General features: G+C 42.7%; 2 protein-coding genes across 6 annotated transcripts in view; one reads left to right on the forward strand and one right to left on the reverse strand.

Moving 5' to 3' along the window:
• Positions 1-13: 13 nt before the first annotated feature.
• LOC8029473 (protein MCM10 homolog) lies at positions 14-22,835 on the reverse strand. Of its 2 annotated transcripts, XM_029984116.4 has the most exons (17): positions 22,726-22,835; positions 22,108-22,644; positions 21,964-22,039; positions 18,245-18,407; positions 18,001-18,162; positions 17,464-17,594; positions 14,629-14,709; positions 13,918-14,007; positions 12,949-13,134; positions 12,194-12,279; positions 9,223-9,428; positions 8,494-8,626; positions 7,125-7,258; positions 6,852-6,965; positions 3,584-3,732; positions 2,247-2,289; positions 14-382 (listed from the first exon to the last, which is right to left on the reverse strand). In XM_029984116.4, the coding sequence occupies exons 1-17, from the start codon at positions 22,730-22,732 to the stop codon at positions 308-310; spliced, it is 2,373 nt and encodes a 790-aa protein (XP_029839976.3). In that variant the 5' UTR covers positions 22,733-22,835; the 3' UTR covers positions 14-307. The 2 variants fall into 2 exon arrangements, with proteins under 2 accessions (XP_029839976.3, XP_042147623.1); XM_042291689.1 differs by lacking the exon at positions 22,726-22,835 and having other exon boundaries at positions 22,118-22,195.
• A 183-nt stretch (positions 22,836-23,018) lies between these two features.
• Positions 23,019-26,189, forward strand: part of LOC8029472 (regulator of nonsense transcripts 2) — a 32,123-nt gene continuing 28,952 nt past the window's right edge. The window contains exons 1-4 of one of the 4 annotated variants that reach the window (XM_029984118.4): positions 23,019-23,192; positions 23,430-23,478; positions 23,608-23,782; positions 23,872-23,984. In XM_029984118.4, coding sequence (XP_029839978.3) covers positions 23,476-23,478; positions 23,608-23,782; positions 23,872-23,984 — 291 coding nt within the window. In that variant the 5' untranslated portion in view covers positions 23,019-23,192; positions 23,430-23,475. Of the gene's footprint in view, positions 23,202-23,429; positions 23,479-23,607; positions 23,783-23,871; positions 23,985-26,189 lie in introns of all 4 variants that reach the window. The other 3 variants (XM_040505079.2, XM_040505080.2, XM_040505081.2) reach the window with 3 other exon arrangements.

The following is a 26,189-nucleotide window of genomic DNA, read 5'->3' on the forward strand; positions in this document are numbered from 1 at the left end:
TGCAAGACCAAAATGCAAGAGAAGAGTGTTTATTCACCAAGCAAACGACTGCGACAAGGTGTCCACAGATTCCAACTTCTGATTTCCCAACTACGACATGAACATTCGTAATACTAGTACCATCATAAAACCAACAGATTCATTTCACGAGACTAAAATTACATTCAATCGCATCAAATACTTTCTGCCAAAATGAGCCATGATGCAGATAGTACACAATTAAAATGAGTCATAATACACAATTAAAACTATGTGTGCCAACTTTTCAACAATGGCTTGCAAGACTACAATTATACAATCAAAATCACTATTTGTTGATGTATTTTATCTCCTCCCCACGAATGACCAGTTTTTCCTCTGGCAACTTGGGTCCTTCCTTAGGCTGTGGAGTAAAAAATGGAATAACAATTAAATTAGGAGAAAGTGTCTTGTAACATGCAGAAAGTGATGCCATCCTCAAAAAGTGGAGTACATGCCAAGATGCAAATAAAGTTTCTTGAGCAGAAAACTTCAAGCAATAGGAGAGCTTGTGACAAATCTACTATTACAAACATACTCTAAAGCAGCATTATGAGATATCTATATACTCGGCGTGAAACTTCCCACAGATACCGTGCAACGGTGGCGACCTAAACGACGTCCAATTTCAGGCAGGAAAGGCACTGTCAGCGCATTACGATATTTTTGTCTGTCAGTAAGCTTCCTCGAGAAATACCTACACTAGCAGCTCTGCTTTTATAACAAGTTCAATGCATCAAGTTTCTTTGTTTCCCTTGAGACTGGAAACATCTACATAAATTCAGTGTCAATGCATTGGGCCTGTTTAACATTTCATAATGAATAGCTGCAGGGGTGAAGGAAGATGACGGTTCATGCAACGAGCCTTAACCAGAGGTAACAGGTTCAGTAAGATTTTTGTCCAAAGCCGTTGTCGTGTCCTTTGAACAGTTTCAATTTCACCAAGGAAGTTAACAGACCAGGGAAAAAGCATTTCAAGATGCAACAGTGGGTACAGAACACTGTTTTTACTATACATTACAACAAATATATTGCCGCAAACCAATTCAAATGCCTCGAGAGCTTTTTTTTGCCCTAAAAGAAAAAGCATGCTGGAGAAACACTGGTGATAATGAAGATAACCTTGCCTAATGCAGAGCACCTGTAAGTGTCACACATGAAGCCCCTTCTAATGCAGACTTCCACGAATGAGTTAATCTAATAACATTGTTCAAAACTGCCATGTTCTACAGCGAGGGGTTTGCATAATGCTCGAGAACAGTCAAAAATAAGTTAGAAATTTCCCCTTGCGAGGAGAAAGGGCAGCCTGACAAAGCATACAATCATGGATGGGCCAAAGGGCTCGAGATTGAATAATGAACAAATTAATTGAATAGCATAGAATAATAGTTAGCTATAACTGTGACAGGCAGTGGTGTAACATGTAGCTGAGGAGCAAGAGATCAACCCAGAATGAAAAGTATGATGTGCAGAGCACCGAAATGGTTTTTACAAGGTGAAATGCCGATTTACTACATAACCCCCCCCCCCCCTCCCCTTTTACACTGGGTGCCAAATATGGCACAAAGTGAATACCTTGTATACATAACTTGCAGGTGCCACCATTGCTGGGTACTGACGGTTATTTCTACTTAATGGTTCCCTCAAGGTACTACTGCTGCGGTGTGAAACTAACAGTGAGCGAATGCTTGTGGCACATAAAATACCGGCATGGCCACTGATGTGTAAGGGCAAGCTATGTATAGGCCATAGGGCGTACAGTCCTTGGATATTACTACTCGAGATTGTGGCGGCAACACTCGCAACTACAGTACGCTTCGCCGTGCAGAGGCCCTTGACTTCATGAGCGCGATATGCATTGCACATCTTGGTGGCCAATTTTGAAGCGAGAGGTAGAGAACTTGCAGTCACGTCATTTTGTTTCCGTACCCTTTTAACTGCAGGGCTCCCGAGGAGACAATTCATGTATCTGCCTATGTGTTTTTCTTTCCTCTGCCTCTGTGAACATCTGGCATCCCGAGTTAAATAGAATGAAGAATTCTTTGTGGCTTTTGACTCAGACAAGATAATCCCTTCATGTTTTCACCCAAGAAAGGGACCAATCAGATCAGAACTTGTAAATTCAATTGTTACAGCACATTTGATTCATCTGGCTTCTATTGTACGAGAAAAAATACAGTAACAGGTATCAAAGCAACAATGGTTTCACATAAACCAGAATGACGTACCTTGCCCATTGATGTCCTTTCAAAGTTGGACCCATTGCACTTCCTGAAAGGAGGAACCCCTTTTTGTGACACTGTCAAACACAATGTCTGCCGAAATCAAGCATTAGCACTGGAGTATATATACCTTATTAAGTCAAATAGGAGCAGCCCTCTAAATTTCAGCCCCAAAACTTGGGCAAAAAAATTAATTCTTTCCTTAGATATATAGGGAAGTCATGGAGAAACATTCAGTTATACCAAGGTTTCCATTATCTAGGAGTGCAATTATTTTCAGTCTCAAAACATTGCTATTGCTTTGTGTCTTGCAAATGAGAAAGCTGTACAGTGCAATCCATCTATAACGATAATGATTAAACCCAAAAATTCAATCGTTATAACCGATTATCGTATCTGAACTAGAAACTGATTGTGTTTAGACTAGAAACTGATTGTTATAAGCAGTATGTTTAATCTGGTATCGTTTTATGTAGATTGCACTGTATAAACACAAAAATAAAAATCAGATTTCATATCTACCTAAGCCTTCAGCAGAGCATACATACTCTCTTCTAAAAGGCCTTTTTTAATTTTCCTTTTGTTTTTTGAACGGATATGGAACTTTTCCCTAAATAGAAAATAGCCCAGCCATGACTTGCACAGCAGAGTCTATTTTTTGGTTATCTCATGTTCAGTTTTTCCAGTAGCTCTAGAGCTTCTGAGGACCATTTCCGTGGTAGAATTGTTATGTTTTACTTTGCCTGGTCTCTTTCTGGATGCGAGACGAACTGCGTTTTTCGCACCAGATTCTTAGACAGCCATTTCAATAGTGCCCCGTATATTTGAAGAAAAAAAAAAAAAGGCTCGAGGTAGACCTAAGCACTTCTTATGAGTTGTGAATGCGAAAGCATGAATGTCGTTCTTGACGCAGCGACCACTTCTGATCCTCTCGGCACTGAGGCCACTTCTGATCTTCTCGGCGCTGAAGTCACTCCCGATCCTCTCGGCACTGCGTGCCCACGCTGGAGCAGAAACGGCCGAAGCGCTGAAAGGATCAGTGGGCGCCTTGGCCGTTCCTGCTTTGGCGCGGGCACGCAGCGCCATGGGGTGGTGTTAAATGAAACTGAAGCGCGACGGCTTCATATCCCTGCCGCATTGCGTGGCTTTTTGCATGGTTTCAAAGCTAGAATGCCTCAAATCGCGGCTTCGGGAATTTATCTGCCGTTTGGCGTGGCTGATGACGTCAGCTCGCTCCATCAGACAGTTAATGTTTTCGCATTTAGAGTAATCATATATTTGGATAAAGATGGCAATACTGTAATCAGAAATAGACATTGGTAGAGTATTTTCTAAAACTATACCTGCAGCTCTGTGCCGGCACTCTCGCAAATGTAGTGGTACGGTGGCTGCAGCTCTTGCATTTGAAAAAGCGCTTTGTTGCCTTGTGGTGCTTTAGGGGGTGATTTTCCTTCTTACACAGGTCAGAAGCTTGATGTGCTGTGTACTTGCACTGTTCCAAAATAAAAAAATAAAAATTTGATCAAAGAGGCACAAGGAACTTGGAAAGATTCCATCAAAGGTACAGCTCTCCAATTTTTTTTAACAATCACTAATAATAATATTTATTGGGGGCTGGATAAGCCAGGATAACATCCCGGTTTATTCAGCCTCAAGAAGCAGCAACAAAAGAAGACCCTCGCCGTCAAGATAGCAGTGGGACAGGGGGAAAGGTGAAGAGTGGCGAGGAAGATTTTTCTCCCCTCCGGAAAAGCTTTCTGTTGGTCGGGCTTTAACAAGGCCAACTTGTTCCCACAACACGCATCTCGTGTCGGCGACGGAAGGGTGACTGCCCCGAAGCAGCACGTTACCCCCGCTTTCATACATGCAGTACATTCAGGAAGGTTCTGAATCAGAAACTATGACAACCGAGAATCGACTCCAATTTTCCAGGAGAGCAGAGACTGATAAAAAGAAGAACCGAGCCGAGTACCCCATTCCTCTGTGCGGCAGCCCCGTGCGCTGCAAACTTTGCCATGCAAGCAGCAAACGCTACCGCTCCTTCGGGTCAATCAGAGCGATGAAGATGAAGCATGTGCAGAAGCAAGAGTGCAACCCAAGTAGTTGGAGAAATGAGTAGGAGGAACTGCCCTTTTACACAGACCCTCTTTTGTGTATCTTAGACATTGCCTTTGTTCCCCTAGAAGATTAGCCCGCCACTCAAAATTCATACAAATGTGGCATTCCACCCTCTCCTGTTCGCGGCTTCGAGAGCACCGCATGCAACTAGTAAGGTAGAGTATGGTGACGTGTCTTTCAATGACGTGCTAATCGGCCGACTGGTACCGTAGCCTTCAACATTTTTCAGGCGACGGTGAGACAGAGTATAGGCTCTTCTGCTGACTGCATGCAGCCCCTGCTCCTTATCTGCTGGTAAAGCTATCTTCCACGGGGCCAGTGTGCTGTCAGCAGAAAAGTTTGCTACCTGCACCATAGAAATCTCCTATGGTGCAGGTAGCAATTCGGTACTTTAGTGAGGGGACAAAGCAAGCCGTAGACGATATGTCTCTTAGAAGTGAATTAGATCTATTTTGTTCATGACTGAAAACAGAGATCTGCACAAATGCAATGAAGGAAGCAGCATTTGAGCTTTTCTAGCAGGTTCTTTTGTTGGAAAAATATTAGTCTGGAACAGCCACTGACACTTCTGGAGCAGATGCCAACATCTGTTAGCTTGTCACTCAAAAATTAAACAATGATTGCACTATTAAATGGGAATCAATCTTCGGTAACAATTGAGAGATCATGGACAATATTGAAGCACATTACATCTACAATTACCTATGTGACAAGAATAGATAGGATGCAAAAAGAACACAGTCCTCATAAGATTCAGGTCAGAGTAGTTATGTTTAAAATGGGTATTAAAAAAGGCTGAAAAATAAATCACAGCACACTTCAGTTGCAATAACAGCTCCCCCCCCCCCCCTCTTATGCTGGGTTATTTTTATTAGGCTGTTAAGATGGTTTCTACAAAATGCCGGCAAAAATCGTCATATGCACTAAAACGTCAATCAATGAAAATCCTTTTCCTCCAACTTTTATGAACCCAAGAACTCAAAATTCTAATATCATAAACCGCAAAAACCACCACCCAAGACTATGATGAAAACCTACACTTGTGTTTTAAAACTGACACTGCTTTAGCGGTGCTGGAACTATAGTTGAGTCAAAGTTTGATGCCCTTTCGATTGACTGCATGCTACAAGGGAACTACCAAATTTATTCAAATAAAAACACAAGCTTTTTTGTTTGTTTTTGTTTTCTTAGCATAGCTTTTGAGAACTAGAGGTCAACTTTCAATCAAGACCAAAGATGATCGACCTATAATGGTACTCAGCATAATTTCCAAGCTGATTGCACTAACGCACACGCTCCCCCATGTCAGCCATTGCTCCTAGAACACCGATGCAAAGTGGTGAAGCTTGATGCACGTGCTGGTGAGAGGCGGTGAAGCGGAGCAAGTGCGAAGGTCCACTGTAGCCACGGCATGTAAACGAGTTGTAAAATAACTTGTAGTCATTTTTATCAGGAACACACAGACTTTGTTTAGGAAAACTGTTGTTAGGAAACTATTGTAATACCAAACATTTTTCTACTCTAGATCTGCAGCAGAATGCCTAGAGAGTGCAGCTGTGAAAAGAAAATTTCCAAAAAGGAATTTACTTCATGCTAACATTGCAGTGAAAAATCAAATAAATTTTTTTGCCTTTTATGTCAAGCACAAAATCTTAATATCTTTTATAAAAGACATCCACAGTCAAAAAACAATTCCATAGTTGCACTGCCCATAAAATTCCACTTAGGAAAAACAATAAGCGAGTCTTTCCTCTTGTCCCATTAACAAACAATAGTTTTCCTAAATTAAATTTAAGCCAAAATGTGGAACGGAGAAAAATCTGTTCAAAGTGTTCCAACCCCTGCCTTTTCTTTAGCATCGGAGGACCGAAAATAATTTATAAAAAATTAACTATGCAGTGTAAACTAATGAAACTTTCTGAAAATACTCTCCGGGTGCTGGTGGATGTAAACATGACATTTTTCAAAATCAACTTTTTTTGCAGAAAATTTTTTTTCTGGGTAGTGTCCCACGATATTGCAAATTCTTCTCTCCTGACATTGATGACATTGCCTGGTAATCCAGACGATGACAGGGGGAATGTGCTTGACGAGCAATCTCTATGCCTTATTTCACTTTAGGTCGAAGCATCGCCGACGCTACGAACCAATGAGACCAATCAAGCGGCGTCAAAAGCGCGACATCATGGCATTCGTCATATTTTTGTATATGTTATTTCATTGGCTAAACCAGGTGTCTCCAATTTCTTTAGCTAAGGGGCCGGATTCGGGATCATTTGCAGTCTCAAGGGTCAGAAAATAAATAGGTCACTATAAACGAGGAAAAACTAAATAAGCAAACCTAGATATGCAATAAAAAAAGGAAATTTACGTTTGGCTAAACATAAAAAAAAGAATTCACACTGGATGACTACACTTAATTTATTTTAGTGTGTGTAATGTGCAAGAAATGTGCAAGTGCCGTCAGTGGGCAAAGAAACTTTGATGACTCACGATTTTGCAGGAGACAACATCACACTGTATCTCCTTGACAGACAGCATCTTCTCCTCCAGCTGTTCTTTCTTCTCGAGGACGCTGAAGTACTGCATTTCTTCCTCCGTTTCCAGCTAAAACAAAGGGAATAACAAGTAAGGTGCTTAGATGAAGATCGAAGTAACACAGGATAAAATGCAAATGAATGTCACATTTGAAATGGCTTCGGATAAAGTATCTAATGGTTTATGTAGCACCGAACCCAGATCGTCGTGAATTCACGGACAACTCACATCGTCGAGTTGATGCGCGTGGGATGACTTTTGGCGCAGCAACTTTTCCATTTCGTCCTTGCTCATCGCCAGTCCTAGCCGACTCTTCTTGGCTTTAGGAGAACCACCCTCTTCGTCTTTGCTGTGGTCACCTCCTACGTATAATGTAAGATAAAATAAAGGTGCATAGCAAAATGATTTTTTTTTTATAAAGGTGCATAGTGGCTATAAGAAATAAAACAATTGTAATACAGTGATGTCTTGGTATATGGACACCTCCGTTCCGCCAAGAAATCGTCCGCCTTGCGAGTTGTTCATAATAATGAGACAAAAATGCATGTATTTCCCCAGTTTGTCCCCAAGAATGGCTTCTATAAAGTGGGGTATCCATATTAACGGGATTCATATAAATGAGACATGACTGTGCACAATCTAAAGGACGGCATTAAATGGCAGTAGTGGTGATGCGTGTATCTGTTTTTATTAAAAAAATTAACTTGGCTTATGAATAAGGGAACTATACACAAGCTGAGGGTGTTTGGTCTTAATTCATAAGACTTTTTGAAAATGGAGTGAAAGTTAGATGACTTCTGCCTTCACCATGCGTTTATCAGGCTTGGTGGACATTAGGAGGGAATAATTGTCACAGTAAGTTCACTAATCAGGTAAAACCCCTTCATTAACTTTTTAATTATTGGTTTTAAGGGTCATGTTAGAACTGATGATAATGCAACTGAAGGTCGGCTATGGCGGCAGGGTCATGTGACGTCAAGATGGCGGCGCCCATGAAATATTGCCTGAAGGGGTCTATACTTCACTGTCCCCTCCAACCATGCACACATTTTAAAACTTTTTTTCTTACTAGTGTACATTTTGTAGGCACTCTCAAAAATTTGGGTTTCAACTTGATGTCGATATTGAGCAAAAGCTAGGAGCATAAGCTCCTTTAATGTGAACAAAATCATTACGTACAACTGCTCCACTGGGAAGCTAAGTAAAGGAGACCTTTTGAAGGACTTTCAATTTTGTAGCACATACTATACTAACCCTCAAAATTGAAATGAGCTGGAAAGTCGGTGACATTGCAAATCAAGTAGGAACTTACCCAGTTTTCTTTTGCAACCATTGCTGCAGCACAAAAAAAGATTTTAAATCAAAACTCAGTACTGCTAAAATTAAGCAGCTCTAAACTTTTTGTCCGTGGAACAAAAATGCAAAATGCAGGTAAGAGATGCTAAGTTTTAGTATGCTACATGTCTGCTAGCATTTGCACATGAGCATTTCAGTTTCTAAGTGCAACAGGCACTCCCGATGTTTCACAAGTCTTGTTTTATGGTGACGTTTGAAAGGTAACCAGAACGAAAAATGAGACCAAAGTGCAACAACTCACCTGATGGCTCGAGCTGATCGAGCTTCCTTTGGATCCTTGCCCGAGCCTCAGGGGAGGTGAAGTCTTGCTTGACTGCATTTGGATCCTTAGCAACCAAGGGCCCCTTCGCCCTCACCTTCTGGATAGCTTTTATCTATATATGTAGCGAGCAGGAAACAAAATACATTACCCAATTGTTCTAACTCCATTCAGTTTTCTTTTGCTCTTTACTGCCTGCTTGATTGGACCAAAATGCACAGGGATGAGCAGGTATAAATAAAAATATTTTTATGTGTAGTAAAACACCCAAATCACCGAAAGCAAAATATAATGAAAAATTGTTCTAAATCCTAGACCCTATTTCATTAAGATGCAGGACTTTTTCACACTTTTTTGCTTCTCCTAGAAGTGAGTACTAGCATTAGCATTGGAAGTGGTACTGTCTAGACCGGTTAAAACGGAAGTCAGTTATAACGAAATAGCGGATATAGTGAAGTGACCTCTGATTTCCGTTGACTTCGTTATGACCGGTCTTGACAGTAATGCGACACCAGTAATTTGTGTTACAACACGATGGAAATGGGTTAAAATGCAGTGGTTACTACTAAAACTGCAGGTGCGATTGTTCATTACACTTCTTTACTTTTCCACTTTTCATTCGAAATTGAAGGATGCAGCTCTCAACAACTGTGTTTTTGTTAAAGTTACTCTCTTGGCAACTTTAAGAAAAGTACCCAGTGTCCCCCGCACCTTGGCAATGTCGGAGGCAGCGAGTGGCTTTATTCCTGACACGGACGCAGTCCCCAGGTCCACAACTCTGTCATTGACAAGGCCTCTGCCCAAAACTGGGCTCATCTTCTGTGGCTGTGCCGCTCCGCCGTTGAGGCTTTTCAGCTTCTGTTGATGCATCCTGAGGAGGTCCTTGGCTGTGATGGAAACCACATCCTTGCTGGGCCCTAGACCAAATGAAAAGAGTATCACTGTCAGCAAGGATTCCTTAACCCTCTAAGCTCATGTGTCGGATGTCACCCGACAAAGAAACATTCCCGTCTCATTTCTGCTTTGCCGTCAATTGTCGCGTGCGCCCTGAAAATTTCAACTTGATTCATTTTCTTTCATCATCGAGTGCGTAAACTACTTTTAAAAATTTTATGGACAAGCGGAATTCTGCATGCACATTCACGCATTGTTTATCGTGGCAGCTTTTTCTCTGTTCGCTTTTTATGAAAACTATGTTAGCGATTCAGGTGACGGTGAAGCTGATTTTAGCGGAGAAGACAACCCTGAAGAGGGCTCTGAAAGTTTTCGTGATGAGTCTACAGAGGATGACTGTGACAGTTCTGCGAGTGAGAGTGAGGTGGAGAGTTTTACAGACATTGGCATTTCTCAATGCTGGACATGGATGCAGACCAAGATTCTGAAACTCCTTGTTGGAAAGTCCATGATCCCACATTTTCAATTGTTTTTAATGAATGCTTTGATGATTAATTTTATTTTACGCCCACTAAGTAAAGGTATTGTTTTGGTGTGAAATAATTCTTACCTGATAGGCCAACAAGGTAAAGAGTAACACAATTCCGAAAGGTTAAAGGGCCACCTCAAACAGAAACATTTTTGCCATGATCTTCGTACAATGACACAACTTAAGACTTCAATGCAAATATCAGAGGTTCATACAAAAAGAGGGTAATAGCATCTCTTCTTTGGATGGAGTTTCATAAACCTATTAATTAGAGGCACAGAACAGGCATCAGTGGTACTCTGTGCTGCATATTACGTCAGTTGAACTTCGACTAAGATCGCCTCACCAACACACTCCACTTCTTCATTCTAATTTATTTTGGACAATAAACATTGCTCCCTGGTATTAAATACACGAGGTTCCATGTTATAGGCTTCATTTAACCAATAAACACACAAAACTAACTCCCTGCCCATACCTTTGCCAATTATACGGAACACATAAACAGGGATTGTTTGGCTGCTTGCTCTAACTACCTATTTCCCGTTTCAAATGTAAAACAAAATAAAGATTATTACCATTATAACCCCTCAGTTATCTCAGCAAAAGCTCTTAGTTTCTTCCAAAAATCAAAACAGTCCTCAATTTCTCACTTTTGTGACAAGCAAATGATGTCTGACTTGCCAAGGTAAACTGATTTTTGCATAGTGGCTCTGTGTTCAGTGCTTGGATACAGCAAACATCTACATTACTGCAGATGCTCATGAGATCTGTAGGCACTGTCATTAATTAGATGGGGACCAACCAGGAGTTACTACCATAAGGTGCAGGGCAAAACCCTACCTAAAACGTGAAGATGATTATTAAAAAATAGGCAGCAAGAACATGCTTAGACAATTTATATGGACCTTATGTCCTTTGGTCCACTCTCAACTTCAAGGAGCACGAAGCAGTGGCACTCGGAAAGGCCCTTAAAATGGCACAAGCTCCAATCGATGCACCTTAATGCAGCGTTGCGAGTTTCAAGCAAGTCATTAACCCTTTAAGGGGGTACACTACCCAAAAAAGTGAATGTTTGAACGGCTTGTTTGATTTAAATTAGATTTACAGAGCTTGTTTCTGTTAACGTTGAGAACATTTCTGCCAAATTTTGTTAACCTGGGTGATGTAGAAAAAAAATTGCAAATGTTCAAAGATGAAAGTGGGCGTGTCTGTGTAGGAAAACTATCGTTTTGAAATTACTTATAAATTTGTCATTTCCATGTGTTATATTGCTTTAGAACAGTTCAGAGCAGATAACTATGGAGCTATATTTCTATATTATACCATCTTTCATGACAGAAAAGCCAGAGAAACACAAATACTGTTTTTTAGATTTCCATCCTTTGCCCAAACTTTTAGTTCTTGAGCATGAAAAATGACAAAAATAAAAAATACAAGTTCATAGTTATCTTCCCCTTAAAATTTCACCCCAGAAAAATTTCTAAAAGTGAATCCAAGCTACGTAATACCAAAACGATAGTTTTCCTAAAGTGAAATTTCTGCCAAAAACTGGAATGGAGAAAAATGCATTTGAAGTGCTCCAACCTCTCCCTTTTCTTTACCATTAGTGGACCAAAAAAAATTTATGAAAAATTAATTATGCAGTGTAAACTAATGACACTTTCTGGGAATACTCTCTGGATGTTGGTGGATGTAAATATGACATTTGTCAAAATCAACTTTTTTTTGCAGAAATTGTTTTTTCTGGGTAGTGTCCCCCCTTAAGTGCCTTGGACGAGCTGAACTCGTCGGCCGCTTTTTGGCTAAAAATGCCATGGACGAGCTCAGCTCGTCCAGTGGTTTTTTCGGTAGCCTTCAGTTCCATGGATGAGCTAGGCTCGTCCGAGTAGTTTGCGGCGCTGATCATAGATGGCAGCACTAGTTTTAGTTGACGCATTTTTTTTTTTTTCGCCGCCGCTGATTTTTGCGTAATAAACTTTTGAAATTTTATTTGTAATACTAGAGGCATAAAACTTCTAAATAAAAAAAAATATGGCACTTTTAGGGTTACTTTCCGAAAAAAAAAAGGGGCACTTAAGCGGTTAATACACCAGCTGCAGAATCAGGCCCCATTCTGAGTTCAAATCCCACTTCTGCTGGTCTTAAAAATTATGCATGTTGTACCAGCATGTCTTTGTGCAATTTCTATTGCAATTACACGAGGACATAAGTCAGCACATTTTCTTCAATTCAACTTTTGAGTAAAGTTGTACTAACCAGGTGCTGCACTAGTCGTTTTTTCCTTGACCACATGTTGGAGAAAGTTCCTGGAGCCAGCTCCGGGTTTGCAAAGTGCCTGACCCCTGAAATGGAAAGGCAGCTTTATTCACTGTCAACAAAATCACGTTCATTGCTCGCACTTGAGAGGAGATAAAGCATGAAAGTACAAAAACAAAATGAGCTCAACCTACAACACAAAGAGATATGTTATCACATAGGATTTAGACAGACAAACACATTTTTTCCCTAAAACAGCTGGTATTATTAGAGTAATAATTACTTTTTTTAACATGTTTGTACTGCACCCAAGATAATGTGAATTTTCACTATGATGCATAAAAATAGAGCAAACATTTGGCAGGCATGTTCAGATTACAAATATAATACCCGAGGCAAAAATAAGCCCAGCTCGAGCTGGTTAATGGATGTGGCCCCTGCTTGATCTAGATGAATTTAGCCAGATTAAGTTTCATTTCCAGCTAGGACCAGTTCCATAATCCAGTTCCAGCTCTACTGATTTTCACCTGAAAACTGAAATGTGTACATACACAAAGTGTATTACTAGTATAAAACTATGTACTGCTCATGACACATACGGTACGTGACCTACAAGGTATATCAAGCTAATCAGGTAAAAATGTTAAGCCTGTTCTTTGCAGCCAAAACGCTTAAGCAAACATTAGGCTTCCTGAAGGTCGAATGAGTAGGATACGACTTTGGTACGAGCAAACGAAGACAAAGCACAGACTCACAAAAAGTCAGACTTGGCTGCAATCTCATTGATGGCCTGATTCTCCCGAGAGGATAGATGCTGAAGTTTGATGGCAGAGGCACCAGAGAGACGCACAGCCTTCTCTATATCTTCTGCTTGTCGAGCAACTTTCAGGCTGCTCAGAGTAAACTTGTCCTTTCCTTTGAGTGCTTTCGTTGTTTGTACCCTAAAGTTAAAAACAAAGGTAAAGCTTTACATGCAGGAAAGCCCACAATTCCTGCGAGCCTAAACAGCACGACGGTCATTATAAACCCTGTCAAGCTGCTCCAAGACATACATACCACACATATCTTGGGAGGAAATACGGAATACAATAGATGAGTCACACCTCGAGGATCAATAAAATAGCGCAAATGTGTGTTGCAAGCATTCTCATACCGTGTTAAGGCGGGTTCACACACTTACAACGGCTTAGGACCATGTGCCTTAAAACCTCTTAATATTTTTTGCGAAGAGAGAACAGACGGGCGCCATCTATTGGGAAGCTGTGGAACACATTGCATTTCCATATATTTCCTATTTTTTCGCGCATCAATCTTTCTCTCTTTGCCTGAAAAACTTTTTGTCAATGTTATAAACAACCATCTCTCATGATAGTATATACATTTGATCCCCCCCCCCCCCGAACCTTTGCCCTAGTGAAATGCAGTTCCAAGGTCTCCTCACAAATGGTGTCAGCGAGTTCTCTCGTCCTAAGACATCACGAGAGCTTGGTCCTAAGCAAACGCGAGTGTGTGAACGAGCCTTAACTCTCAACAGTCTCAAAAATATGGCAAACGTTCCTTCACAGCTTGACATTTAGTATAAGTACAACCTCGGACGCTGTCCTCGTGCCACGAAGCACATCTGAAGACTGTGGACCAGCGCCAAAGAAAAGTCACTCAGAAAGTGTGCCCCATCATTCTATGGCTACTCGCAACAGTAGTAGGAGAGTGTAAGTTCAACGTACGAGGGGTTTATGTACATCTGGCCACCGTACATTATTTGGCTCTTCTGCAGAATCTTCTGCCTGATCCCTTGCGGTGCGACGCCTGAATATCTGCGGACCAGACAAACGTTGCAAATCAGACATGTGGCACTATGCAAAGAACAGTTCAACAACACTCTCGCCATAAGAATTGTGTTTCCCCATGCAGATACAGGGTCTTGGAAAATTATTTACCAAAACACCCGTGACAAACTCTCAAAGAAAAAGAAAATGTGAAAAAGCGATAAAAAAAAACATATCGCAAGGTGTAGCATATATGGAATACTGTAGCACTAACTATGATGGAGGCTTCAGAGTGTCAAAGAACTTTAGGTCAATGTCAGACAAGTCTGTAGGTTGAAAAATACCATGCTGGATATGGATAGTCTCCAAGCAGTCCACAAGTAGTAAGGAGATGTCACTCTGTGATGACTTGTGCACAAACTAGAGCTTTTTTTGACAAAGGTAATTTTTGTACAAACAATAGTTGACTATGCAGGAAAAGCTGACAAGTCCATACCTGCTTGTTATAAAATTACTATTAGAAATTCTTTACCTCAAGGTTTTTGAAGCATCAGGTTGGTCAGATTTTAGGTGCACTCCCCCCTTTTCTAAAGGTATTATCGCAGGCCCGCTGGTTTCTCTCAAAGAAAAAGAATACAGATATCATGAAGAATGTTGTTGGAAACTTACGATGCTTGTAACTCTGTTCGCTTGGAACTCATTTTTCTGTACTCTGCTTTGACGTGATACACACAGTATGGACATGTGTACCTAAATAAGAAAAGGGTAGAAAATCTTAAATGTTTACTCATTTAAAGTGTATTAGCTTGACTAGGCCCTTATAGAAGTTACAGTGAGAAAAATTACAAAGGCTAGATGAGGTGCAATAAAACTGGGAAAATATTTTCATGCTGCAAAGACTGAGGAATTACATCATAACTTTTTTTATGCACCATACATGCTATGCACAGCTCACTCACAAGCACGCCAATTTTTCATACGCCACGAGCGTTCAATTTGCTGAGTTAGTTGCACCCAGCAGAAGTTGTAGTACGAAGAAGCCGGTAAGTAGAAATAACCGTCAGTGCCCAGCAATGGCGACACTTGCAAGCTATGTATCTTAGGACAAAAGGAAGAGTATGCAAAACTGAATGACTAAACCAGACAAGTGATTAAAGAATATTGCATGAAAGCTGATAATAATAAAAACAACCATACACTAACTCCGGCCTTTGACAACACGGCAAAGCGGTGGTACTGAGTGAGATACACATGGGGCATGCAAAGACACACTCGAAAAACCAAGTTTGTGTAGAAGTGCAGTGCTCACAGTTTGTGCAGACAGATGTGCTTGTTTGCTGTGTAGCCAATCACTGTCCCCAAAAAGACTATTGGAAACGCATCCTCAATGAATACAAAATTACATGGACCTTCGTGGAACAAGGTCATGTCTTTCTATAATGTTAAAAGGTGAGCAAAAAGACAAGGACAAAAAAGAAACAAACACTACAGGATGGTCAGATCGTACAATCATGACAAGGGTCATACATTTTTTTTATATTCATGTAAAAAACATATGTCGAAGCCATGTTCTAGAGGGGGCTGTTCAGCTAAAATTCAGCTATATTTAGCATTGTAGCTTATTTTCTACCCGAGATAGAAAATTTCAAAGCTCGAGGCGTGGAGATTGACAAGGCTTCACTATGGCACTTTACACAGCAGTCAATTTCGCATCGAAGCATGCACATAGTATTAATTTTTACAGCAGAGCTGTCAAGGGCTAGTTTCCCCAATTTTGTGTCTGGTACCAAACAAGTGTCGACACAAAACTACAAATAACTCTGAACAGCTACCATCATTTTGAGCAACGGCGGCAACCAGTCTGGTTGCCACCATCGCTCATAGATGGCAGCAACCTTTCCAGCTATCATAGAAGAATGGATAGTTGGGCGAGTTGGTGGGAATTCATTGTAGGAAACAGCGCGCAAAACAGAGGACGAAGAAGAAATATATTGGACGAGCGCACACCTTCGCTGGTCTTCCTTCTTCACCAGAGTGAAAAGGCTGTTCTACTTATTTTATGAAAGGCTTAGAACATGTAGACAAAATATTAAAGATTACAAGAAAAAAATTTTATGCAAAAAAAAGCAATGAAACATGTCAAGCAAACATGCTTTAGAGACACATTCAAAAACTATATAATAACAAACTACTTGATATAAAATGTTGCAAAATGTATAAAAATTAGCATATTTAAATGCATTTCATGAATACATTAAAAACATGCTCAGCCAATATTGTAGCTGTTATTAATGTTGAAATTCAGATTTCTCTAAATGTGGCAAAATTGCATGTCAATACTTAAAAAAACTCCATCTTTTATTTTTTCTTGCACTTTCCTTAATCATCTGCAGTGTCTTAACTAACCTGTGATGGCAAAGCATTGAGTAACATATTATCTCTAAAAGAGAAAAAAGACCACAAACCATCACTCAAATTGAGCTAGCTTGTCTTTGTAATAGGGGCTCTGCTGCACGACATTGGCTCCAAACAGACATTTCCTAGATTGAACAAAGGCTGTACAGCGGTGCTGCTCTTTTGTAGGGCATATAAAGTCGTGCTGTCCCTAGCTTATCTTTATATTTGTGTTTCCTTGTGTTGCCTGCTAAGACAACCTCCCCTCCCTTTTCAAAATGTGTTCAATTAGGCGTTTCTTCAAAGCGCCATAATAAGCTGCGCCCCTCGCTGCTCTGTGCTTGAATATCGATTGGCTGGTACCACAAACCACAGTTCCGAAGTAACAGCTCCTTGTCCGTCGCAACTTTGGCCCGTCGAGCGCCGCCATCGCGTCGTCCAACCCACAGTAAGTCGCCGTACTAAGGATGACGTGTACCTTACATCTACTACTTCCTGTGATCTGTGCAAGTGGGGTTCATATTCATTTCCATTTTTAATATTGAATGGGTGCCTTAGATGACCCATGACTTTAAATATATTTGGTATGCATCAGTTTGAATGGCACGTGACTGTGGAAAAGATAGTGAGTGCACCTGAAACTGGCCAATTCTCGGCCGGCGGTTTTCAAGCAGAGAGAATATAAATTTCGAGCTGCAAATTGTGTTCTGGGTAGTTGGGCCCTCATAGGTCATGTTCAAATAAAAACACTGGTATGCATAAGTAACCTGCCAGTGTCCCTTTAAAGTGCTTACTCAAATCTTTGTGAGTAAGTGCTTCTTTATGCTGTTTCTCTTTTGTCTTCATCTTTTTGCACCATTTTTTATTGTTATAAGTCAGTACCAGCTAGTCCAGCTTGAAATCCTTTTGCAGCAAAGAGCCTTTCTCGTGTTCCCCAAGTTGCAAAAACTAGAGAACTTGAGGGTTTTGCATGTCTATCCACCGAGCTGAATCCGACATCTACCCGAGCAAACTTGAGCACTCACCCGAGAAATTTAGTGTAAAACATTTAGAGTTAGCCCTCGTTTGGCTCAGATGCCACGTAAAAATGGAAATAAAAAAGGCACCCACGTGTTGACCACCATCGTGCAAGGGTGTCCGCTTTTGGAGATACCCTTGCATGTCCCAAAGTCCTTTGAAGTGCCCATGAGCATAACTTTTCCTGGGTGGTCAATGCTCAAGCACACCTCAGACCTACCATTCTGAAAGCATGACCCACAACACCATCCATTAATGTTTCATGGTCAATGGTCAAGCACACCTCAGACCTGCCATTCTGAAAGCACGACCCACAACACCCTCCATTAATGTTCCAGTAAGCCTGATCATCTTAGCCTAGGAAGGTGAGCAGGTTGACCTCCTCCTTGCAGAGCACTTGTCTAGATTCGCTTATCATACACTTTTGCTGCTTGCCTAGACAGTTTGGATGACAAATGACTTAGCTAACCGAGTCGAAATAAAAGAATATTTGGTATGCACTTTTCAACTAAACCAAGTTGCAGGCCATGACCCAATAGATCCTTGACACTAGGCAATGTGAATATATTCATGTAGGTGTTCATATTTTATAACAAGCAAAAGGTGGCTTTAAAGCAGTGTCTCACTCACATAGCTGTCCTTGTTTGGCATAACCGACGGGTTGAGGAATCCAACAACGGACCCAACTGATGTCTTCCAGTGTTTCTCGTGGACCTCTCCGAAAAGGAAGATGCTCACGAGGTTCTCGCAGTCCTGCAGGTCCGTCAGTTTCCAGATAGAAAACGGCTTTCCCTGCGGGTCGCAAAACATTGTCCTCACATGCGTCAGGGTCGCACGCAGATTCTCAGCCTCGCTACAAGTTGGCATCACTCACATTCTTTGACGTCTTTGGAGCGGACTTGTTGACCAACACGCCGACTGTCACCCAGTCGTCTTCTATCTTCTTGGTTTGTGCGAAGGTAGGTACCAAGGACATCTTGACCATCTTCCGGGAGGCCATTCGGGCCTCCATGACTGTTGACGACACAAGGGGGTTGCTGTCAAAACAGAGGGCATTGGATGTTCAGTTGGAGTCTTCTGGTGTGGGCACCCACGACTTCAGCCAAGTAAGCAACATTGAACACCCAAAACATGAAGCTTGACTGAAAGGTAGGGTAACAGCTCTGAACACTCTTCTAGGGATTGCTCACCTGAAAACAGGAAATGACTCGAGAGAGGAAAATACAGAACACTTTTCATGTATATCGAGGGACATCAAATTGGCCTTAATCAGAAAATAATTATCATAGGAGACATGAATACCTACTTAAAAGTGTTTCATGGGTTCACAGATACAGCCAAAATGTTAGATTTTTGTGATGCCCTGGACCTACTGTTGGTTAATGCACAAGTAAAATGTGACAGGAAAATAACATGGGAATGAAACAACTCACGCTAACTAAACAAAAGACTACTGCCTCATGTGCACCAAACTGTATGACAAGTTAGGAAGCATAGAAATAGATGAGGAAGGTACAAAAAGCTTGGGGAGTGACCACGAAAGAATTAAGGTTAAATTTGGTGCATCAGAACCAGATCAAGCTAAGGATTGAGGAGGGTAAGCCGAAACTAAGGCGCGAGACACATGGGCGAAAAACCCATCCGATCCGACGTACGATCCGGCAGTACGACTGCCTGATCCAAAAAATTTGGTCGCTTCAGACGTCGGATCGGCGATCCGACATACGTCCAACGCGCCAGATAGTTTCGCACGGCGGACGGATTGTCGGATGCGTCCAGCCAATGAGAGCACAGCTAGCGCGAGCGTCATGTTGACGTACTGGCTCTGGCGGGACGAACAAGAAAACGGGACGGGCGACGGAAGGCCGGACGTGTGGATCCCACTGACCCATTCGAGAAAGATGGCCCCGGCGAAAAATGCACGCGCTAACGAGAACGAGCTTCTAACTTCGTTCGTGTGAGCTAAACCGTCAATCTGGGACCAGAGATCTGTAAACGCGGACCTCCGCTGGGGTGCTTGGATCTCCTGGGCGGAGCCAAACGGATTGTCGTGTCGCATGCAAGGTCGGAAGCGTGTGTCTCAAACTGTCGCGTGCGGCGATTCGGAGCGGCGTTCGGACTGTCGGATCGGACGTCGGATCGGACGATTCTGCCGTCCATGTGTCTCGCGCTTAAGTGAAGCTCAAATACAAAAAAAAGTGAAAGCCGTTTACAACTCCCTGTAACACCGAATTGGAGCGCAGCTCTTGAGGAGGAGGAGGGAAGGGCACTGGGGGGGGGGGGTTAAACTAACCAGGGGGGGTCACGTGACCCCCAACGCCGATGATGTCATCACTGACGTCACTGATGACGTCATCAGTGACGATGACGATGCGGGTACCGATGACGATGCGGGTACCGATGACGTCATGAAGTCACTGATGACTTCACCAGTGATGATGACGATGACGATGCGAATGTCGGTGACGTCATCAGTGACGTCGCTGATGACGTCATCAGTGATGATGACGATGCGGATGCCAGTGACGACATCAGTGACGTCACTGATGACGTCATCAGTGCAATCAGGAAATAATTATCATAGGAGACATGAATACCCACTTAAAAGTGTTCGACGGGTTCACAGATACATCTGTAAAGTTGTTAAAAGATTTTTGTGATGCCCTGGACCTAGTGTTAGTTAATGCACAAGTAAAATGTGATGGGAAAATAACATGGAAATGAAACAACTCACACTAACTAAACAAAAGACTACTGCCTCATGCACACCAAACTGTATGACAAGTTAGGAAGTATGGAAATAGACGAGGAAGGTACAAAAAGCTTAGGGAGTGACCACGAAAGAATAAAGATTAAATTTGGCACGTCCGAACCAGAACAAGCTAAGCATTGAGGGGGGTAAGCCGAAACTAAGTGAAGCTCAAATACAAAAAGTATCTAAAAGTACTGAGAACATAGTGTCGAAACAAAGAAAAGGGAATGGACGTATGAGGATCTAATAGAAATCTTTAAAAGAGAATTAGAGAAGCATCGAAACTAAACGAAGAGGAAAGAAAAACGAAGACACAAACCAAAAGACCAAAGACACCGAAGCACTTCTCATGAGTTGTGAATGCGAAAGCATGAAAGTCATTCTTCTGCTCCCTTAGTTCGTCTGCGATGTAGTAGTGTGGACGGCCACGTTTCGCTACTGCTGAAGTAGTAGCCAACGGCCGACCGCACGCTCTCAAAAAGTGGCCGCGCCGAGCTCAGCCGTGCAGCCTCTCCGAAGTTTGCCCGAGCGGGCTGTGCAGCCAAGCCCGCTCCGCCGCACCTCTTAGCGGTGGCCGAGCCACTGCGTGCGCTGTGCCACCATGGAGAGTGCTTCTCTGGTGGCATCTCTTGGAACTATGCCGTGTGAGAGCAAATGGGAGCCTCGTTCCTTGATGACGCACACCAGCCAATGGGAGCCTATCCATCAGGTCGCGGTTTCACTTCATTTCATTAGGACAAGGGAGTTTAGCTGTCGTTTGACGCGACTTCAAAGCTGATGACGTCGGTTCACTCCATGGGACAGTTAATGATTTTGCATTAAAAAGCTGGTGGAATTAGGAGGTCAAAGCAGCCATATCGCAGCGCCAAGAGGCATCTAGGGAGCTTAAGTGTGCAAAGAAAAGGGGAGCCTTGCCAGCTGAAGTAGCATCAAAATGGGAAAACTTCCAAAAGCAGAAAAGGGAGGCATCAGCTTTAATACAGGCCAAAATTGGGAGTGCAGTGGATGATGAAAATAAATAAAAAAAGATAGGAATCCGGCAAAAAGGTTTTGGGCGCACATTAAGGCAGAGGGGAGAAAGACGGAGGGTTTCCAACACCTACTGACCACACAGAAGGGGAGAAGACTAGAGGGGGGAGAGGCACGGGAATATATTAGGCAGACAATCAAAAAGACCTTCTCCCAGCTTTAGCAGAGGGGGACAGTGGACAGCACTGACAGCAGCAATGTAGAGGAAGAGCAGAAATGCGTAACAATGAAGACGACCACAAGAGATTGGGAAAAGGCAGAAAGTAAGGTTCCAGCAGGTACAGCGACAGGCCCAGATGACTTACCCGTGGAGTTCATAAAGACACTATGAAAAACAAGCAAATTGAAGTTGCAGTATGTGATTAATCAAATAATTATGGGAAGAGAGGTACCCAAAGATTGGAAACTAAGTAAAATGAGACTAATATATAAAGGCAGAGGGAACAGTCCTTTGTAACTTGCTGCTTGTTTAGAGTATGAACCAATGCCTTGAACGTAGACTTAATTGTGTGGTACTAAGCTGATAGTCCTGGCTGTATTGCGAAGCAGAAAAGAATGCGAGTTGTAAGATCCAAATGAGGTTTAGAATTATGAAGGAGGTGAAAGAAACTGATTCTGGTCACTTCAGTTGTATGTTAGGTGGTCACTGGCTTGGTGTGTAAACCTCCCAAATTAATTTTCATTATAGTGCTTACCGAACAACTGTTTGTGGGCACAAAAGGATGTGCCAGCGATCGAAAACACGCTTCTGCATTAATTCATAATCACAGTAAATTTATACTGGAGACATAAAACAAACAAAGGCAACTTACATGATTCTTATTCCCGAGTAAGGGTCTGTGACACCACCGCTTTGGTCCAAAGACATTGCCGTCCGCTTGCTGCTCCCTAAGAACACAACATGGGAACCCATCATAAGACACGAACCAAAAAACCCTGTAAACAAAATATCTTACACGTGGTTACCGGTCTTCTCGGAGCATCGGAAGAAAACGTCCGAGCTTCCAGTGTTCTCTTTATGGTTTTTCCGCCTTTAGTCAAGGCACTCTCCGTCGGGTAACGCTTCTCATCGTCCGAAGAATCCGTGTCGCCTGAGTGGACGACGCTCCTACCGGATGTTGGCGCTTTCGTAACACCTGGCTCGCTCCCTTTCGAAAAAATGTCCTCGTCGAGCAATTTTAACGAAGTATTAGCACGAGGTTTCTTGAGGCTGTTCGGATCCACCGCGGGAGGTGTGCTCTTCGTTGCAGCGAAGCTATTCTCTGTACGGCAGGCGGGGGACGAGGCGTTCTTCTTACTTAATTGCTCACGAAGTCTGTCCATCTTCTCTTGCATCTCTCGTAGTTCTCTCTCAAGATCGTCGCTGGAACTGACTGCATCGTTGGTTTCATTTCTTCGGGGATCTTTTACGATCGGAGTGGGAGGTTCGGTGATATCGGCTTCTTCGGGTAGTTCTTCGTTGAGCAGTTCGTCTAATGCGTCGAGGTCCAGTTCTGGGTCGGACAAAAATGGAAGTATAAGGATTATTATTATGAAGTGGAACGCTGTAAACAATGAACGGTTAAAAATCTCACCCTCCATGGATTAGTAGTTTGCGCAAAAAAAATTGGATGAGTGATGTTTCTCCGGCTACAGGAGGACACACACAGTTCCCGCGCTTATCAACGATGATGATGATAGCAATAATAGAGTGCGACAATAGTTGTAGACTGGCAGTGGTGCAGCAGCAAATGTATTTTTATTTATTGATTTTATTTAACTTGTGACAAATATTTTTAAAGTTATAGTAAAAATAAACTATTTTTGGGTTGTCGTTTTACTATTTCGCGGCGGGCACAGGGCCAACGCCAGCGGGCCAATTTCACACGCTAGGCGGCGAGCATTGGAAAACATGGTCGTGTGTTGATGTTGCTTTGGAGCATGATCGTTTCAGAATGCGATAAAGTTTTGCTACGTGCACTGTGACGAAAGCGAACATCGAACGTACAAAAGAAACAACGGTTTAGCCACCAGTTATGTGACGACTTCGGCACCAGGTCCTGTACGTCTCGTACGTGATTCGCAGAAAAGCAGCACGCGCGATATTTAATTCTTGCTGCCTCTCTATACTTCAGTCGATCTTGCAATTTTTTTACTTCCTAATCGCCCCCTCATACGCTGAAATTGCTTACTATTTTGCCCCTACCGCAGTTCGCGTTTCATGGTTACCCGCTGATCTTCCATCTTCGCACTATGACAAAACGAGCGGTTTGATGCAAGTTGGAATTCTGCATTACAGGTGGCAAGGATTCAACTTCGGCACCCCGTCACTACCGCCTCAAATCATGGTAAGCTCGTGTACCATTCGCCGCTTTCTCGAACACCATTTGAGATGCCGGCGCGCCGCCACTTTTCGCGCCAGCGCTTTCCAAGTTCCGTATTTCGCAAAATGCGGATCTGTTATTCCACTTTGCCAGGATTCCGAGAAGAAAACGGAAATCAAAGGGAAGAGCTGGCGCCGTGAAAGGGAGGAAAGAGGCCGACGTCAACAGGCAAAGGCGTTGCAGGTCGAACATGGGGACCAAAAAACCGGAGTACACTGTAACAACAACATGCTCCACAGTCCTTCGAACAATGGACACGGTAAAAAAGGTCACTATCCTGCCACATCAAGATTATGCTCGACATTAAGCTTCATTCGTATTCAACCTTCAACCAGTATTTTTTTTCTTTTTTTGCAGAGGACATGGCAGGTACTAATAACAATAGTCATGGGGATCAGGCTCAGCTGAGACATCCCGACGCCGATGCGGTGGCTGAGATGCCTGGCGATGTCTTGGAAACCACGGAAGCTGTAAGCGAAGCTGGTTAATCCAAGTTTTGTTTCGAAGCTTTATGTGCAGATGATGCCTTCACTTTCCTAACATTCGTACATGGTGAACTCTAGGCTATGGCTACAAAGTTAGTTTCACCTCAAGCTCATAACCATGGTAGAAATACAGCCAGAATCTGCTGTGAGGAGAAAAGGTATAAGGGTCGTCATGGTGTATAAGCAGAGTCAATTGTCCATGTATGCTGTTTAATCTTGACAGGAGTTTCACTCCGACTGTGATGATTTTTAGTCCTTGCTCGCATAGAACAGCAAGCTCTGCCGTGTCATGTTGCCACTGTAGAAGCTGTGGTTCCAGCAGCAGAGTAAACAGCATTGCAGGAAAATTTTTGTTAGCACGAGTCATAGATGGGCATACTGTGTGGGCATTCCAAAGGGTAAGTTGCAAAGAAACTTGCCTATTGATGAGCTTAGACGAAGGATCCAAATGAGCTGGATTGAGAAATCATTAGGGACTTTTAGCAAACCGTTGCCGTGTTCCGCGCACCACACTACCGGAGCTTTCAAAGCGTGCTTTTAAGCTCGTGCTCAGGTGATACCGTGACTGTGAGGTGCTCGCTTAAAAGCGTGTTTCAAAGGCTCCAGTTGTGCGGAACACGGTAACGGTTTGCTATAAGTCCCTATTTAAAAACCAGCTCATTTACATCTTTTGTTTTTATCTCCAAGCTTCTATAATGCATGAAATGTAGTGTTTAAAGGGACACTGACAGGGTATTTATGCTCGCCGAGGTTTTTAGTTGTACGTGACATAGGAGAGCCCAACTACCCAGAACACAATTTGCGGCTCGAAATTTGGTTTCTTTCCGCCCGAAAACCGCCGATCGAGAACTGGCCGGTTTCAGTCGCGCTCACTGTCTTTTCTGTGGTCACGGGCCGTTTTCTAAGGTTTCGATGCAACTACCAAATTTAACCAAAGTCGTGGGCCATTGAAGGCACACAGTCCATATTAAAAAAAAAAAATATATAAAACCTATTTTTTGTGGTTTCCAAAAAGCTGCAAATACGTTGATCGAAAAAAAAAAGGTAGCATAGACAGTGGAAGCATTCTGTGCGTTCACTGCATAATTTTCAACATGGCGTCGTTTCGCGTATCGTGGAACTAGTGGATGGCAGCGGACGACGGGCGTTAGACCTCTACTTCAGAACTGTCGTTCACGATACCGGCGAATTCTGTCTTCCTTCGAAAGAGAAATTTTGGGTCGATCAAAAGAACTGAAATTCATCCCGTACGACACGCACGACCAGCAAGGCCGATTGCACGAAGACGTCCCCGAGTCGTCGTCCCTTCTCGAAGCTGAAGACATCGCTCACTCAAACGTTAAGCACGAAGTGCGTACTTCGAGTTGAATACGCACGCGTACGGTTTCTTTACGAGGTGCGAATGTGGCCTATGCGTGGTGCTGCCCGACTTCAAGCCGAGAATGCATGTATTGAAGGGAAATCGGCAGCAAACTTCCGACATACAATCGACCTGCTTCATTACTATCGGCAGCAAACTTCCGACATACAGTCGGCCTGCTTCATTACTACGCATGAAAGAGTTCCTTCAGTAGCTCAGTGGAAAGACGTCCGCTTCGCACGCGGAGGGCACGAGTTCAATCCCTGGTGTGGGTGTACCCTTTTTTTTTTTTTTTTTTTTTTTTTGTCAAACATTTTTTGATGTTTACATTTCTTTTTTTTACAATTATCACTGAAAAAAAACAATTGTTGTGGACGATACGTCGCTGAACTAAATGGTATGGGATTCCATTTTTGACACCTGCGAACTGAATGTAGTCACTTTCAAATGCAAGGAGCATATGAATCGGGTAGCGTCCGCTTTCCGAGCTTCGTGTAACTGTTCTGTAGGAATTGCAGCCAGCCAATGATCCCGACCCTTTGATCTTTCGGAAACTTGTGCACTCTGCCGCACAATGCCACTTTCAGATGCAGGACATCTGGGGCAGCTCTTCACGCAACATCTTGGGAGTATTCTTTTCGGAGCCGATCACGGGAATTCACCACGGGCACTCACTACTAATTGCCAATACTTAAATATACAAAACAACTCATCTTGAAGTACAGGACAGCGAGCGGAACAAACATAACTGCAATGGAATCGCACGGCGAATGAACGCAATTCGTTTACTATGTGCGGAGAAAAAAAAAGAAAAACCCGCAAGGTTGGGT

The sequence above is a fragment of the Ixodes scapularis genome, unplaced genomic scaffold (assembly GCF_016920785.2).
Source record: "Ixodes scapularis isolate PalLabHiFi unplaced genomic scaffold, ASM1692078v2 PGA_scaffold2__306_contigs__length_199485367, whole genome shotgun sequence".
Lineage (NCBI taxonomy): Eukaryota > Metazoa > Arthropoda > Arachnida > Ixodida > Ixodidae > Ixodes > Ixodes scapularis.